The 14,827-nt window shown below is 46.4% G+C and overlaps 1 protein-coding gene across 1 annotated transcript; it reads left to right on the top strand.

Moving 5' to 3' along the window:
• The first annotated feature begins 8,105 nt into the window (after positions 1–8,105).
• MMACHC (metabolism of cobalamin associated C) lies at positions 8,106–13,637 on the top strand. The gene is made up of 4 exons (XM_037403992.1): positions 8,106–8,239; positions 9,952–10,146; positions 10,503–10,655; positions 11,202–13,637. Exons 1-4 carry the CDS (start codon positions 8,168–8,170, stop codon positions 11,511–11,513), a joined length of 732 nt encoding a protein of 243 aa, XP_037259889.1. The 5' UTR covers positions 8,106–8,167; the 3' UTR covers positions 11,514–13,637.
• The last annotated feature ends 1,190 nt before the right edge of the window (positions 13,638–14,827 follow it).

The raw sequence follows: 14,827 nt of genomic DNA, 5'->3' as shown, positions 1-14,827 counted from the left end.
TAGTCCTTTGTTCCCGATTTCCTTTAATGCTGTGTTAATGCAAACACAAGGGGGTTTTATATCCAAAAAGCAAGACATAAATCCAAAAGGATAAAGAGGCTGAGAGACGAACCTTCTTGAAGTGAGCAATTTTCACCTTCCTAATCTCACTGGCTGTGTGTCAGCACCAAAACAAAAATGAAGCCACATGAAAAAGTGGTATCTTGGCATGTGAGAGGAAGCGATAAGTATCATAATTGGCCCTCACATGCAGCTTTACACTACCCTGACACTAGACAGGGAGGGAGGATGAAAGAACAGGCAAGTACACGCATGTTACCTCTGTTCTGGCATAGCAATAGTGCTCTCAGAGCAAAGTTTTAACTGTGGCCCAAGTGCTAGGCCACTACTCCAAATTGTACTGCCTTCCTGCCTTTAGGTGCCTAATACTGAGCCCTACTAGTAAAACTGGGCACAGCAAGCACCTCTGATCAAATTATCAGTAGGACCTCTAGAATGCCATGAACAGTAGACACAAATAGGTTCTGCAGACCTCTGTCATCTGCATTACTGTGGAAAATCCCACTAGGTTCTTCAGATCCTGAGGGTGCAGTAACTAGCCACACTTACCTTCAGGCACCTTGATCTCTGTGGTGCTGGAAAGCTCATCAGAACTGAAGTTTCTGAGGTGGAAACCTCACCCAGTGATGGAGAAAACCACTCCATCTCTCACAGCAAGCTTCACTCCAGAAGAAATGAAGCAAGCAGCAGATTAGGTCAAAAGTTCAAAGATGAACTTGCTGAGCCTAAGCCTCCACTTTCTACCTTTTGTGACACCTTTTATGACATGGAGAAACTACTGCTATTCTGCATATAACAGCATTTTACTCCTTGCACAGGTACAAGCAGTGGCACCAGGCAGCAGAAAGCAGGTTCCATGATACACAAACTTAGGCAGCAAAACACATCAATAAAAATGTTCAGGCACTGGATTTCATCCATCTTTGACAGCAGTGGCTCCAACCAACCCCACATCATCCAGATTGAAAACACAAAGATCAACCAGCTCATTTCTGCTCAAAGCCACAGTCACAATGCCAAGCCCTTCCAATACAGGGGTCAGTTTGTCTTGGAAAGGGGCAACGGGACACCTGACCTGACCATGAGATCTCTAAACCAAAGGGAGGTTGGAATACTATGTCCCAGAGTGGTAGTAACATTGGAGTAAGTGGGGAATAGTTTCTACGATCTCTGCCTTCCCCTGCAGGCTCAGTGGATGGCACCTCCTTCACGAACAGACTTTTCACTTGATGTTTCAGGTCAGAGACTGTAGATCTGATGGAAGCAAAAGGATAACACTGACTGTCCCTTAAGCCTAGCAATGCCTACTGGAACAATTATTGGGGGTGGGGATGGGGTGGGAACCACTTTGATGGGGTTTCTGACAAAGTCATGCCTCATAGCAGCAGAAGGCAGTTCTGCTGAGCAATTCATTTGTGTTTTCAGCAGATGAACAGTCTGGCAGCATAACCTCTGCCTCCCTACCTAGCCCTGTTCACATTGTTATCTCAGTTGTGCCAGCACAATTTTTTCCTGCAGCAGCACTGTGAAGCACACCACTTCAGGGAAAAAAAACAAAACCAACACAAAACAATGATGTACTTGTTAGAACCAGCTCAGCTCCCTGATCGGATTTACAGCATACCAACAATTGCAGTGGCAAAAACTCAGGAGGCAAAGTGCTTTGAGGCCAGGGCAGGAAAAAACAGAAAGGGCGAGCACATTTTAAGCTGATGTTGACAGCACAGACACATCTCATGAAATCGCAGCTTGACAATAGGTGGGACAGTGACATAATAAGGTAAGGCCTTAGGCTTCTATAGAAAGAAACAGGGAATCAATATTTAATTACAGGAGAACTGCAATGAACTTCCATTATTGAAAACATCTCACCAAGTTGATACAATATCCTTTATCAAAGAAAAGCTAATAATAGAGCTACATCGACCTCCACACTCAGTGTCCACCAGTATTTCCCTGCTAATACAGATAGACATTAATATGACTGTGGTCAAGAAGGAGAAAGATCAGAAAAGAAGACAAGGAATGAAGACATTCTTTAACTCCATTTCAGTTACCAAATTGCCATGAGTCTTCGAAGAGTTTGTGTGACTATCTGTCTTGGATTCCTAGCTAATGCAGAGTAATAGTTCTTTAACAGGATCAGAAAAACGTTTCAAGAGCTGTGGATGGAAAGGAGAAGGAAAGTCCTTTATATTATAGGCAGAACAACATTAATCATTTGACGTCATCTTGGTAATACTGACTATTCTAGAGAGCACAGAGAATGAAAGGTCCTGTCTGCACAAATACTTTATGATGACACCAAATCACGCTGTAGCCCATGTGATATCAGCATTAGCCTGAGGGAGATGAATGACAGTGTTGTGTTTTTCCTAATAATAATAAATAAAAAACCCACAAAACCCCCATACCTGGAACAGACACCTTACAGAGACATCGCTGCATCCCCCCAGAGGAGTGATGCATATTCTCTGGATGCTGTTTTACTGTAGCACAAAGCTGTATGGGGAAGCAAACTAGGAACAGTGACATGAATCCCCAGCTAAACTTGTGACAGGACATCTGGCAGCTGTCCGAGGTCAGCAGGGGTTGGACAGAGGATACAATTAAATAGAGCCAGAAAGATCTAAGGATCCTCAACAAGGAAGCTCCGATGTCACTCATTTCTCCCCAGGGAGCAGGTCAGAGCCCTTGGGTAGGGGTGGGAAGAGAGCCAGGGCCAAGCTAGCAGAGATTGGAGGCAAAAGCAAAGCTAGTTCCTACCAGCTGAGCCTGGTGAGAATGGAAGATGAGGGCAGCTGGGGAAACTGAGAAAGAATTACAGCCTAGGCAATGCAAATGAGCACCTCTTCTTGGAGGCACTGATTATTATTTCCAGTCATTTCAGCAAAAAGCAAGTAAGGTGCTGCCCAACTAGCAACAAGGAGAGCATGTGGAGTCCATCACTGTTGGGTAGGAGACAGCAACACACCTGATTAAACAAGGTGGATGAGATAGCTCAGAGAAGCCGTGAGCTAAGTCAGGCCCTGCCAGCTCAGCTCCAAGGACAGCTGGGAAGGGAACAACAGGTACCCATTCTCAACACCCCCATGGAATAAGCTGAAGGTGCTAGCCCTCTGGATACAAAAGCCTCAGTTACAGAGGCTGCCATTTCACCCCCTTCACTAGCTGTCTCAGAAGGACTGAATACCTTGCCTGCACTTAGCCAGAAGTCCTCCCCAGGAGAGAGCAGACACTTAAGCCATACCCGCTTTCAGCTTTAGCAGTTCAGGATTTAAACAGAAGACTTTACCTCATAAACCTGACAAATCTACTATCTTCACGACCATTAAAGCCAGTACCATACTAGCCGTGGAAATTAACTGTGCTCCACAAGACAAATATTCTATCCAGGCAGGTACAAAGGACAGCCAGCAAACAAGAACAGCAAGATGAAAGGTCAGTAGGTCAGTCCCCAGCACTTCTGAGCTTGCCAATCCAGCCCCTGTTAAAATGAGCTGCGACAGCAAGAGAGCTTGCAGAGCTCTGAACAACCACCAGCCAGCAGCACCCTCCTGTGACACACTCCTGCAGCTCTCAGGCAGTTACTCCCCTTGCGACCAAGAGCGGCTCTTGTCCCTGCGGCAGCTCTCAAGCGGCATGCACAGACCCCCAGACTCCCTGAAGGTGCATCCCCTCTACCCGATGTGGCCAGGTTTCTGTTGGGTGCTCCACACTTCCATCCTGAGTTTGTCTAAACTGTAAGATTGTGCTTTTGAGAAAGAAGGGACAATCACTTCCAAGCATTTCCCAGAGGCAGCCTCTGATCCACCACAATACCATTAAACCCTGCAGAATAATCATGCCCAAATGAGGCCAGAAAAACTGAGAAAAAGTAAACAGCTGGACATATGACATGTCGCCATTGGTGAACACTTCATGTTTCTAGCACCAAAGGTAATGCTTGGCTAATTTATATGCTTCTAGATTTGGATCACGACGGCACCCTACCTGGCATCATCTGTAACCTCTTGCTCATGCCAGCCCTCCTCAGAAGGAATTAAAGTTTTGCTACAGGTAGACTAGCACTATTTGCCCACAGTGACCACCTTACTTTTACAGAGAAGCTGAGAGCATGCTTCCACCTCCCCCTGGGAAGCAGATGACAAGCCCCAGCTGTGCAGGTATCCTTCTGCAGCAGGAATTTTCCAGAAGAATGGTAACATGCTGCTTGGTGCAAAAAATACAGGTCAGTTGTTAGCTCTACTTTCATTTCAATTGTGACCCTCCAGCTCTGTCCATTTCCTATTCTTCTCCCATCAAGCCTTTTCTGATTCTCCCTTTTGCAAAGGTCATCTACTTCTGCAACAACTGAAAAAAATATCAATTCCATTCTGGCTGCAGTAAGACCTGTTATACCATAAAACATACAAACACTTACCTTTTCCCCCACTCATACATATTTTGATGATACCTTTCTAACTGCCCTCCACCATTCAACACAGGAACAGGAAGGCCTCTTCCTGCTGTCTCAGCAAGCTTGTGAGGCAGGAAAGGTACCTGCAGAGCACCTTGCACACAGGCTGTCTTGATCAAAGTCTTTGTCTTGGCTTCAGAGTTAACTATCTTCTTAGGAGTTGGTGCGATGCTGTGTTTTGGCTTTGATGTGAGATTTTTCAGTTCCTCAGGTCTTACTAGCAAAAAGGTGGGAGGGGACACAGCCAGGTCCGCTGACCCAAACTAGCCAAAGTGGTATTCCATACCATGGGACACCATGCCTGGAATATATACCTGGGGGTTTGGCTGGGGCGGGTGAATTGTTGCTTGGGGACTGGCTGGCCATCGGTCAGCAGGTGGTGAGCAGTTGCATTGTGCACCATGCATTCCTTTCTTCCTCTCCCTCTGGATGTTATTCCTTCCCTTCCTTTTTTCATTATAATTGTTATTGTCATCATTGTTATTATTGTTCTTTCATTTTTATTCTATTACAGTTATTATATTGTTCTTATCTCAACCCTTGCAGTGTCAACTTGAGTTCTTTTAATGTAATCAGTTGCAGACATTTGGTTCGATAGTTCTTCCTCTTGTTGACCTGTGCAGTGAAGCAACTTGACCTCACTCAGACCAAGAAAAAGGCCATGGCTAAACTACATTCTGCACCTGATTTTCCATCTGTCTATTACTAGGCAAAACCTTACAGAATTATATCCACCCGCACGTCTCCCAAAGGCAAAGGGTGGATTGATCCCATGGCTGCCAGCAAGCCCTATGCTTGCTCTCCTCCCACAGCTCTCCCAGAACACAGCATGGAGTCACAGCTTGTCAGCCCCGTGTATTCCTCTTTTCTTCTCCTCCAGGACTGCCTGTTCAGCAGTGTTCCCTGGTTTCATTCTTCTGAACAGAGATCCTCAGCTATAACAAACATTACAGTGCTTCCCACTGGGGGCTGTTTCTTCTAGACCCCTTAGACTGCAGCAGGTTATCCTGTGCAGAATCAGAGTTCAGATCACACAAGGAGCAGAACACACCACCTCTCACTGACTTTATGCTGCAGTTGTTCCAACTCTTTCCTCACACATTCATCATTTTGTCACGGTAGTGTTTCACTGCTTAAAGAAAGTGGGAAAAGCTACATTTTCCTCCAGTACCTCCCCTGCACCAGCTCTCAATCTACAAAGGTCTTAGCACTGACGTTTCATTTATTTCTTGTGGACTGCTGGCTTTGGGATACAAATGAGATGCACAATCTCTATACTGTTGGTGAAGTACTTCCTGTTGCTAGTTATGGCATTCATCTTTCACCTCCTCTGTCCTCTCCATCAAGGCCTCCGAGCTGTTCTGCAATCACTGAGCATCCTCTGTAACAGCAAACGGGAAAGGCAGGAGATGCTAAGGTCCCAGCTAAGCTCTTCAGTTGCTGGGACAGAAGGGATAAGAATAGGATCAAGGAACACCCAGCAAAATGGTTTCAAGGTTCAGTCCCGTACCAATCCCTGGCAGAGGCAGAGTACGGCAGTATCCCAGGAATTCCCCTCTGCCACTATGCTGTATGCTCAGCAGACCACAGAAACCCTGTCTTCCTGGACCACTATATTCAGACAGAACAACTGGCAAGATACCCATTAAGAATTCAAATATTTGAACTAACCACCCTCAAAGGCAACTTAGCCAGCTGACTAAACATTGTGCGTCACAAAGGTTTCAGCAAAGGACTCCATGTGAGGATATCTGACTTTACACCAAGCTTACTCATGGCCCTCCAGGAACACTTCAGCCTTGTTCTCCAGTTTCATTTTCTCTCCTGAGAAGCAAAGGTGCTTCTCAGGTTTTCAGGTCAGTAAAGGCAGAGGAAGAAAAGAAAAATTCAAAAAGCCCTTTCTGCCTTGCATCTAACACCTTGTCTGTGTTCACTCGTTTAGTACGGAAATGACGCTACACTGTGCCAGGCTACACTCACAGCCTGTTGTTTCTTCAACAGGACTTCAGCAACCTAGACAAGAACTGATTCGTGTAAGAGGCTCCTGTAACCATCAGCGCTTCAGTTCCAGTGCCTTTACCTTTGCTACCTTCCAGTTTACCAATCTGCTCCTGCTGGAGCTCTTTCTCCTGCTTTAGTCAATTAATAGACTGAACGAACAATTCAATGATCTGAGCAGATGGGCAAAAACAGATTTTCTATGGAAATAACATAGTTAGTAGGCTGGTTCAACATCAGAAGCTGGAAATACAGTGAGAACTAGAGAAGACAAACCTCAGTTCTAAACAAGACTGATCGGATCAGTCTGCCCTTCTACAGAGGGCACGGATACAATAAGAAAAAACCCTGGGGTTTCTAGAAGATACAAGGGAACTCCACAGAGAAAGCAGTTTGCTTATCTGAAGTAGTTCTGCTCCCAAGAAATTGCAGATTTGGTGTCCTGACACTTCATAAAACTCAGGACTAATGGCTGGAGAAAGTTGCACAAGAACTATGAAGATTATGGTAAGCTGCTATAAAGATTAGGGTAGAGAGATCCAGCTCTCAGGCTTGCTGTCAAATGTGGCAAATGCGGTAAGGAATAGGGAAGCTGCAAAGAACACATACTTTCAGATGGCGAAGGGGAAAGGATTGTCAGCACGGAGGCCTCATTAACTATTTTAGTGAGCAGTGTCCACCCACATGGGAAGGTGGGGCTTATCAAACAGTGTACGATGAAAGAAAAATATGCACAATATAGAGTGGTATTGTGCAACTACACTAGGAGAACTTGCTCTTAAGACAGACGATCTCACCAGAGCCCTCAAACCGCCTCGGTTTGGGATGGCTGCTGTCTCCACTGTTGCCTGGCTGCAGCGTGGGAGAGGCACGCAGGTACAACACAGCTGCTGGGTGCCAGGCAGGCACCCCTGTCACCACGTCGTCAGGGCCCAGCCTGAGAGCTGCAAACCCACCGCAGACAGAAAGCGACAGACGTTAGTGGGGCTGTGAGGGAAGGCGCCCGCCTGGGCCTGCCCCACCTGGGCCCCCAACCCACTCTGACACCCCCCCACCCTGGCACCTGCCCCACCTTGACACCCCCCACACCCTGGCACCTGCCTCAGCCAGCACCTCAGCTCAAGAACCAGCCAGGGCGCCCGTCCAGGCACCGGCATTCTTCCCTTTCCCACTCGGACCGCACCACCACGCACGGCCGTTAGCAGCGGCAGGCTCTGCCGCGATTATCAGCAATAATCTACCGGGGGGTTATTACCCCCGCCACCCCTCCGCACGGGAACCGCCGGAGTTCACCCACCGGCAGCTCCCGGGAACACGAGCGGAGCGAGTACCGCTACACAACAGCCGGCCGGCGCGACCGCCGCCGCTCCTGCTCCGCAGCCGACCCCCCCGCCTGCGCCGGCGCCCCCGGAGGAGGGACAGCAGCGGTTGCCCCCCCGGGCGGCCCCTCAGACCGCCCCGCGCGCCGAGCCCCTGCCGGGCGATCCCGCGCGGAGGGGCCGCGCGCCGCAAATCCCAAGGCGCCACGCGCGGCTGGGCCGTCTCCTAGGCGACGCCTCCCGCCGTGCCTCCCGTGGTGCCCCGCGCGCAGCCGCGCGCCAGGGGGGGGCCGTCGCAGCTGCCCTTGCCGCGGGGCGCCGCGCGCGGGGCATGGAGCGGCGCGTGGCGGAGCGGCTGCGCGGCGCCCTGGGCCCCTCCGGCTTCGAGGCGCACGCCTTCAAGGTACTGACGTCAGCGGGGCTTGCCGCGACGTCGCTGTTACCCGGGCGGGAGGGAGCGCGGGTCGGTGGCGGCTCCCTCCGCCATCCGGTGACCCCTGCGGCCGCGGAGCGGCGCCGGGCCGAGGCGCGAGGGGCGCCCCCGGGAGGGCAGACCCCTCGCTGCCCCCGCCTTTGTGGGACGAGGCCGGCGGCGCTGGGCCGCCAGGCTGCCGCCCCCAGTGCTGCGCGGGCCGCCCGCACCGGCAGGCCGAGCCCCCCGGGCCGCCCCCTGCGAGCGGTGGCGCCCACCGTGCTGCTCCCGCGGCCGCCGGCAGGTGGCGCTGCCTGCCCGAGCCCTGGCGGCGCCGCTCCGCCCCGCTGGGGGGGAGGTGACTCGCCCGCGCGCGGCGCGGGCTGGGGACGGACCCCGCCGGGCGCGGGGGTGGCCGCTGGCCGGGGGAGTTCAGCCCCCCCCCCTCCACCGCTGACCGCGGCCGGCACCGGGCTGGGCGAGTTGGCGGAAGAGCGAGAGGCGGGGGGTTCGCTCAGCCTGGCCGGTAGCGCGGGCCGGGGCTGCTGCTGGGGCTGGGCATCGGCCTGGTACCGGCCTGCGCGTTGGTCCCGGGCTGGTAAGGTCAGGAGAGTTACATAAAGATAACGCCTGCACCAGCAGGGAGTAAAGTCCTCTGAGCAAGCTTAAAATTTAATCTAGGCATACATTAAGGTGCAGGCTGCCCGGCTCGTTCTGCCCACTGAGGAGCGTCTCCCTTGCAGCTGAGGCAGCCTCTTGCACCTCTCCTCCGGGAGCTGAATGCGTCCACCCCGCTTCCACCAGGGCGTAGGGGATCCTGGCTGCCACTGTCACCTATAAAGCCAGCTTCAGATTAATTTCACTGATGGTTAGAAGTGACCACTTTTGCATTTTCAGAAAATGCCAAGTGTTAGTTACATGACTTGATAATCTCTCTGAATGTTAAACCTGGTCTTTATAGCACCCTGGGAGAGTTGTCATAACCTATAAAAAAGACTGATGTTATTAGTAGTGGAGTGCAGGGGGGTTTGGCCATTATTCCTCCTTGCTTGGCCGTTGTTGGTCTGAGCCCTGCCCCCCTGGTCATGTCTTCCTGCTGCCCTGGTCTGATCCTCCATTTCTGGACTGTGTTATAACACATCCAGCCTTGGAAACAAACATCAAAATGTGGCAGTGTCACAATCCACATGCTACAGCTGATGATTCTGGGAGTTTTTAGCACTGCTAGGAGCTTCACAACCACCATTTCCACACCCAAGTGTTTCCTGCTGAAGAAATAATCCATGCAACTTGTCACATGAGCAAAACAGAAGTACCAATTTCTTTCTGGTTGAAGATGGGGAAAAAAAAAACCCCAAAACCAGAAACTGAAAGCTTTATCTAAACCAAAACATCTGATTTGCATTGGCAAGACTGGTTGCTCATACTTCCCTACAGGGTTTCTGAGCAGAGCTGGATAAAGGGCAGCCTTGAGCTGAATGCAGTGGATGATTCTTATCTCTCACATAGAGCTCACAGTACAGCTTCCAGAAACTCAATCCCAGTATGCAAAACAACTTGGTTTGAATAGAAGGCACTATGCAGGCTGCCTATCTGGGTTGCAAATGAAGGTGGCTACACTTCTGTCCACTTCTAAAGTCCTGCATGCCCACTAGCAAAAGAGTGGTGTCCCTGTTCTCATGGAGATTTGTTTTTCTTTGCAGGTTGGATGGTACAATGCTGTTCTCCAGCCAGCCTTTCATCTCCCCTACCCAGATGACACACTGGCCTTTGTGGTCCTCAGCACCCCTTCAATGTTTGACAAAGCCCTTAAACCTTTTGTGAACAAAGAACGGTTAAAAATAATCAGGGATCCTGTGGATCAGTGTGTTTCTCATCATTTATCACGTGTGAAGGAGGTAAGAACCTGAAATACCGATTCCTTTTACTATTCTGGCACAGTAGACAAAGCCTTCCGGGTTCCTGCTCTTGCTCTTTAGAAGGGTAAAACATTATTCATGATGGTAAGAGCATCAACAGGCTGTTGGCCTGCTTTAGTTGTATATTCTGCCTCTTTGCCGTTGCAACCTGTAGCTATGGAGAGTTTTTTACAGTCGTATTTTAAAAACCCAAGGCCACAAGCACTCTAATAGATTTCAGTAGCAGGATGGGGAAATAAGCAGGCTTCACATGTGCCTGTTTTGCTAGCATCCAGCACTCATGTATTGGCAAATCTTTTTCCATGAGCCTGGGCTGATGTTTTTAATTTTCCCAGAAATTCCCTGACCAGAAGGTGGACGTCATATTTGATTATGAGATTCTGCCAAGCCGAAAGCCCAAGTTCTTGGCGCAGACAGCTGCCCATGTTGCTGGGGCCGCATTTTACTACCAAAGGAAGGATGTGAAACTTGATCCTTGGGGAAAAAAGGTGAGGGAAAAACAGTCTGGGAAGAACCACTAAACTGCAATCACAGAATCATACAACTATGTTTACTCACTAGTTCTTTCTCCAGGAAAATACAAAGTCCGTATCACATATATATGTATAAAGTGTTTCAGACAAATCAGAAGATTTCAAGATTCTTCAGGGTGGTATGCAGATGCATACATAGAGAAGAATATCTTGATCTATTAAACCTACTTAGACAGGAGAATAAATTTCAGTGTGAAAAAAAGACCTGTTATTTGGAGCATTACAAATAGGAGGAAAAAATTGCACTGTGGTTAATTTCCGTGTTACATTTTCAAAAAGGGACCTCTCCCCACGTTACAGGGTGTTGTGTGTGGGCATGGGAAAATGGGAATGAAATGCAGTGCTTCAAGCCACATGTTCAGGAAAGCGCATTTTTCTCTGTGTAGCATTCCAGCAGAGGGCTAGGAGCATGAGAAGTTGCATCAAAGCTTGATGCTTTGAACTCCAACCATTACCAGAAACAAACCGAGACATCCTAGATCCTTCTTTTTTTTCTTCCAGAAGATCTATGGCGTATGTATCCATCCGAAGTATGGTGGTTGGTTTGCTATCCGGGGTCTTCTCCTGTTCCCAGATATTCAGGTACCATTCCTGGAACAATCTGACCCTGTTGACTGTGTGAGCACAGAGGAGAAAAGAATTGAGTTGCTGGAGCAATTCAATTTCCACTGGCAGGACGGCCGCTACAGGGACATAATTGAAGTGAAGGAAAGGTATTCGGAGGAGCAAAAAGCCTACTTTGCCACTCCTCCAGCAGAGAGGTTGAGACTGCTGGGGCTGACACAAGAAGCCCAGAGAAGCACATTTCACTGAGTGACCTGGCTCCGTGAAGGGGTGGAGGGTAAGCAAAGTGTAACTCATCAGCACCTTTTCCACAGTGCTGAGGAGGATGGTGTGCTGATAACAGATGGCAAATCCAAGCAGCGTGATGCAGTGGCGCAATCCAAACGTCAGCTTCTCAGAGTTAAGAGGGGAGTGCTGCATCAAAGCATTGGTGGTCTGGAGGAAGGTGGGAGCAGCCTGTTCTGTACTGTTGCTGATTTGGTGCATCTTCTTGGGAGTCTGATAAGACACCAGTTGGTCTTTGGTTCAGAAAAGTTCAGACACTCTGGAAACTGGAAGACACGTGCTGCTCATTAGAGAAGTCATTTGTGTTCTCAATAATTTTCTTTCCAAATGTTTCGGTATTATTCTATGTGAGAGTAAAAACCATTGATTTTCAGTCATTGTGCTCCAAAATGATTTTTTTTTTTCATCTGAACTTGGGGCAGATGCTTTTTTACATTTTATTACCCTGTGTCATAACTCTCCCTAGGGCATAAGTGTTCTGTCTTTTCAGTGTTGCCTTCCTCAAAGAAAATTTGCCCTGTATTCCTTCACTTGCAGTGAAGCTTTATTTAATTAAGAAATCTTTCAATGTGTCCTTTCCTTAATATCCAAAAGAAAATTCTCCAGATACTGTTTCATTGAGTAGTGTGATCCTGTACATGAATCAGGAGTGAGGAAATTTGAGCCAACAGCAGCCCCCTCCTCCAGGGTAGTTAAGAAAGGGAAAGGGACAGGACAAAGGTCACAGCCCAAGTCTGCTGTTTCCCCTTCACCCAGGGCCAGCTTCTCAGAACAAGGTGACGTCTTTACATCAGTTTTAAGCATATAGAGCAGCCGACTAAAATCTTTGGGAAGATGCTGCATAATGTCTATGTGAGTGGAGTGTTAAGGTAACTGACTGAAAAAGACAATTCTCATTGACCTTTTTCTAAGGTAGATGAGGTTTGTATTTAAAATATTTTTCAGTGCTGTGCCAGCACACACCGACACACCACAGTTTTACTACCATAGTTTCCTGTTGTACCATCTGTATGGGGGAGATCATAAACCTGCTCACATGTAAAAACCACTGCATGAAACATTGTCACACGCACAGGCAAACAAGCAGAGGCAGGGGGTAGAAAGAGAAAATATTCATTATGTTCATGTTACTTACATTGCTGGATAAAACAACTTCAGACATAAATATAGCAATTTTTTAGATGGCACTGTCCTGTTAGATTTGTGCAGAGGTTACAATGGCACTGGGAATCGGGAATTAATTTATCTTCCAGCACTTGGAGGCTCAGGCCTCAATAAAATAATACAATAAAAATAATATTTTGTGGGAGTTTTGTTACTTGACTGCAGTGCAGTGCTGCAAATCACTAAGCACTTTTTCCCCTTCCATGATATCAACACGATGATGCAAAAATACTCACGTTGCAGAACTGAGCCATTCCTTTTTATTTTATGTTGTGATAATTCTTGATACCTTTTGGAGACTCAAAAACCAAGGTTGCCCTCATGATACGTCGCTGCAGTTTTTCATAATCTATGTACTAACTAAGCACAATCAAAATTCAGCGTAACAAGTTCGTAATGTAAACAGAGTAGTATGCATGTGATCACTGGGTTTGTTCAGTGTATTTGCTGTTACAAAAAAGTCTTTGTTGCTTTCCATGCTTTGTTCACCACATCTGGCTAAGGCACGACACCTGACTTACTGTGTGATAGTGGTATTGTGATTTTTAATTTAAGCAAAATAATGAAATTGGTTTAAATTCTCTTCTTTTGTTATAAAAGTACTTCTGGTTGAAATATTGGTTGACCTTCCAGAACTTTCCAATTGACCTGTAATTTAACAGGGACTTGAGTTAGTGGCTTGTATTAGTAACATATATAAAATATTGTTTCTCTTAGAAGGATAAATACAGAATGGAATTGGATTTATCTTTTTACACTACAACTTAAAGTAAAACATTTTGCAGTTGATTTCTTACAAATATTTAATATCTTGTCTTAGTTAATTTATTAAACTGATTACCATAGCCATTTCATTTCAATTTTTGTAATTTATTTCTCTCTACATGATATTTTGGTTAATAAAATACACAAAGTTATAAGTAATCCTCAGTACTGAGTATTTTTATTTAAATAATGCAACGATTAACTTGTGGAAAGCTAAAGATACTAAAGTGAGAATCGATTATTGCATTTTTAACATACTGAAAACAGTGGGCTACCTAATACACGCAAAATCTAGTATCTGAAAACAAAAATTTATTCTAGTAGAAGTTAGTAAACTATTATGGCAGACTCATTGGGATACAAAAAAACTAAGCCGTACAGCACATTATGAGTAAGTCTAATAAATGTTTATCTTTTCCAAGTCATTTCAGCAAGATCATTTAACAGCAAGCACATGACGGTGCACTTTCATTTTTTCCTCTGTTCTTGCAGTTACAAAAGTTCAAGGTGTCCAGCGATACATGACTGGTATTTGAGGAGTTTTCCCTCATTAACTTAAAAGTAATACCTGTAAGTACTGAAATTCTTATATGTTAAAACACATCAGTGAACACTGAGTCACGGTAAGGGCAAATCTGAGTTCCTTGTGCTTCTGGCAATACAGTTATGTCAGGCAGACTGGAGAACAAATATTTAATAACATATCCTTTCCTAGTTCTGAGTGAACTGGAATCAGTTCTTACTGGTTTTGTCTTAGCCAAGTCACAGAGATCCACAGCTGCAACCAGTGATTTTCTTTCCTTGCTGGTTGAAATATAATGGTTTCTGTCTTACAAAATGGAAGTTTGAGAACCTGTTTGACTTATCTTTTGGGACAAGCCTAGACACGGTAATGGATCATTCTTGGATCGTGAGGCATTGTGAAGACATTCTTATTTTCAGCACTTGGCAAAAGTCAAACAAGTAATTGCAAATACTTGGATAGATTTACTAGTTCAAGTATCACATTTTACATTTTTAGACAATTTTTTTTCTCTAAATCCTAATGTTTAAACATGTATTAAAGTATCTTTTCCTCAATATAACCAGTAGGGTGAATATTCAAGAGCTGAACAGTCAAACAAAAAATAATTAGAAGCTACCTGAATTTTAATTCCATTTTAACAAGATATTTGGTATATTTCAAGGTAATAGAATATTGTATGGAGAATTAACAAATTTATAATGTTTTCATGCACAATATACATAACATTTATCATTCATCTTCTCCTTCAGTTAAAATTTCCTGGGTTTTACTTCACTAACCTTAACTGAGATTTTTATTAAGATTAAAGATGTGACAGAAAATA

Source organism: Falco rusticolus, chromosome 11 (genome assembly GCF_015220075.1).
Source record: "Falco rusticolus isolate bFalRus1 chromosome 11, bFalRus1.pri, whole genome shotgun sequence".
Classification (NCBI taxonomy): Eukaryota; Metazoa; Chordata; class Aves; order Falconiformes; family Falconidae; genus Falco; species Falco rusticolus.
The sequence above is the reverse complement of the archived record's forward strand: the minus strand, read 5'-3'. Positions and strand labels throughout refer to the sequence as shown.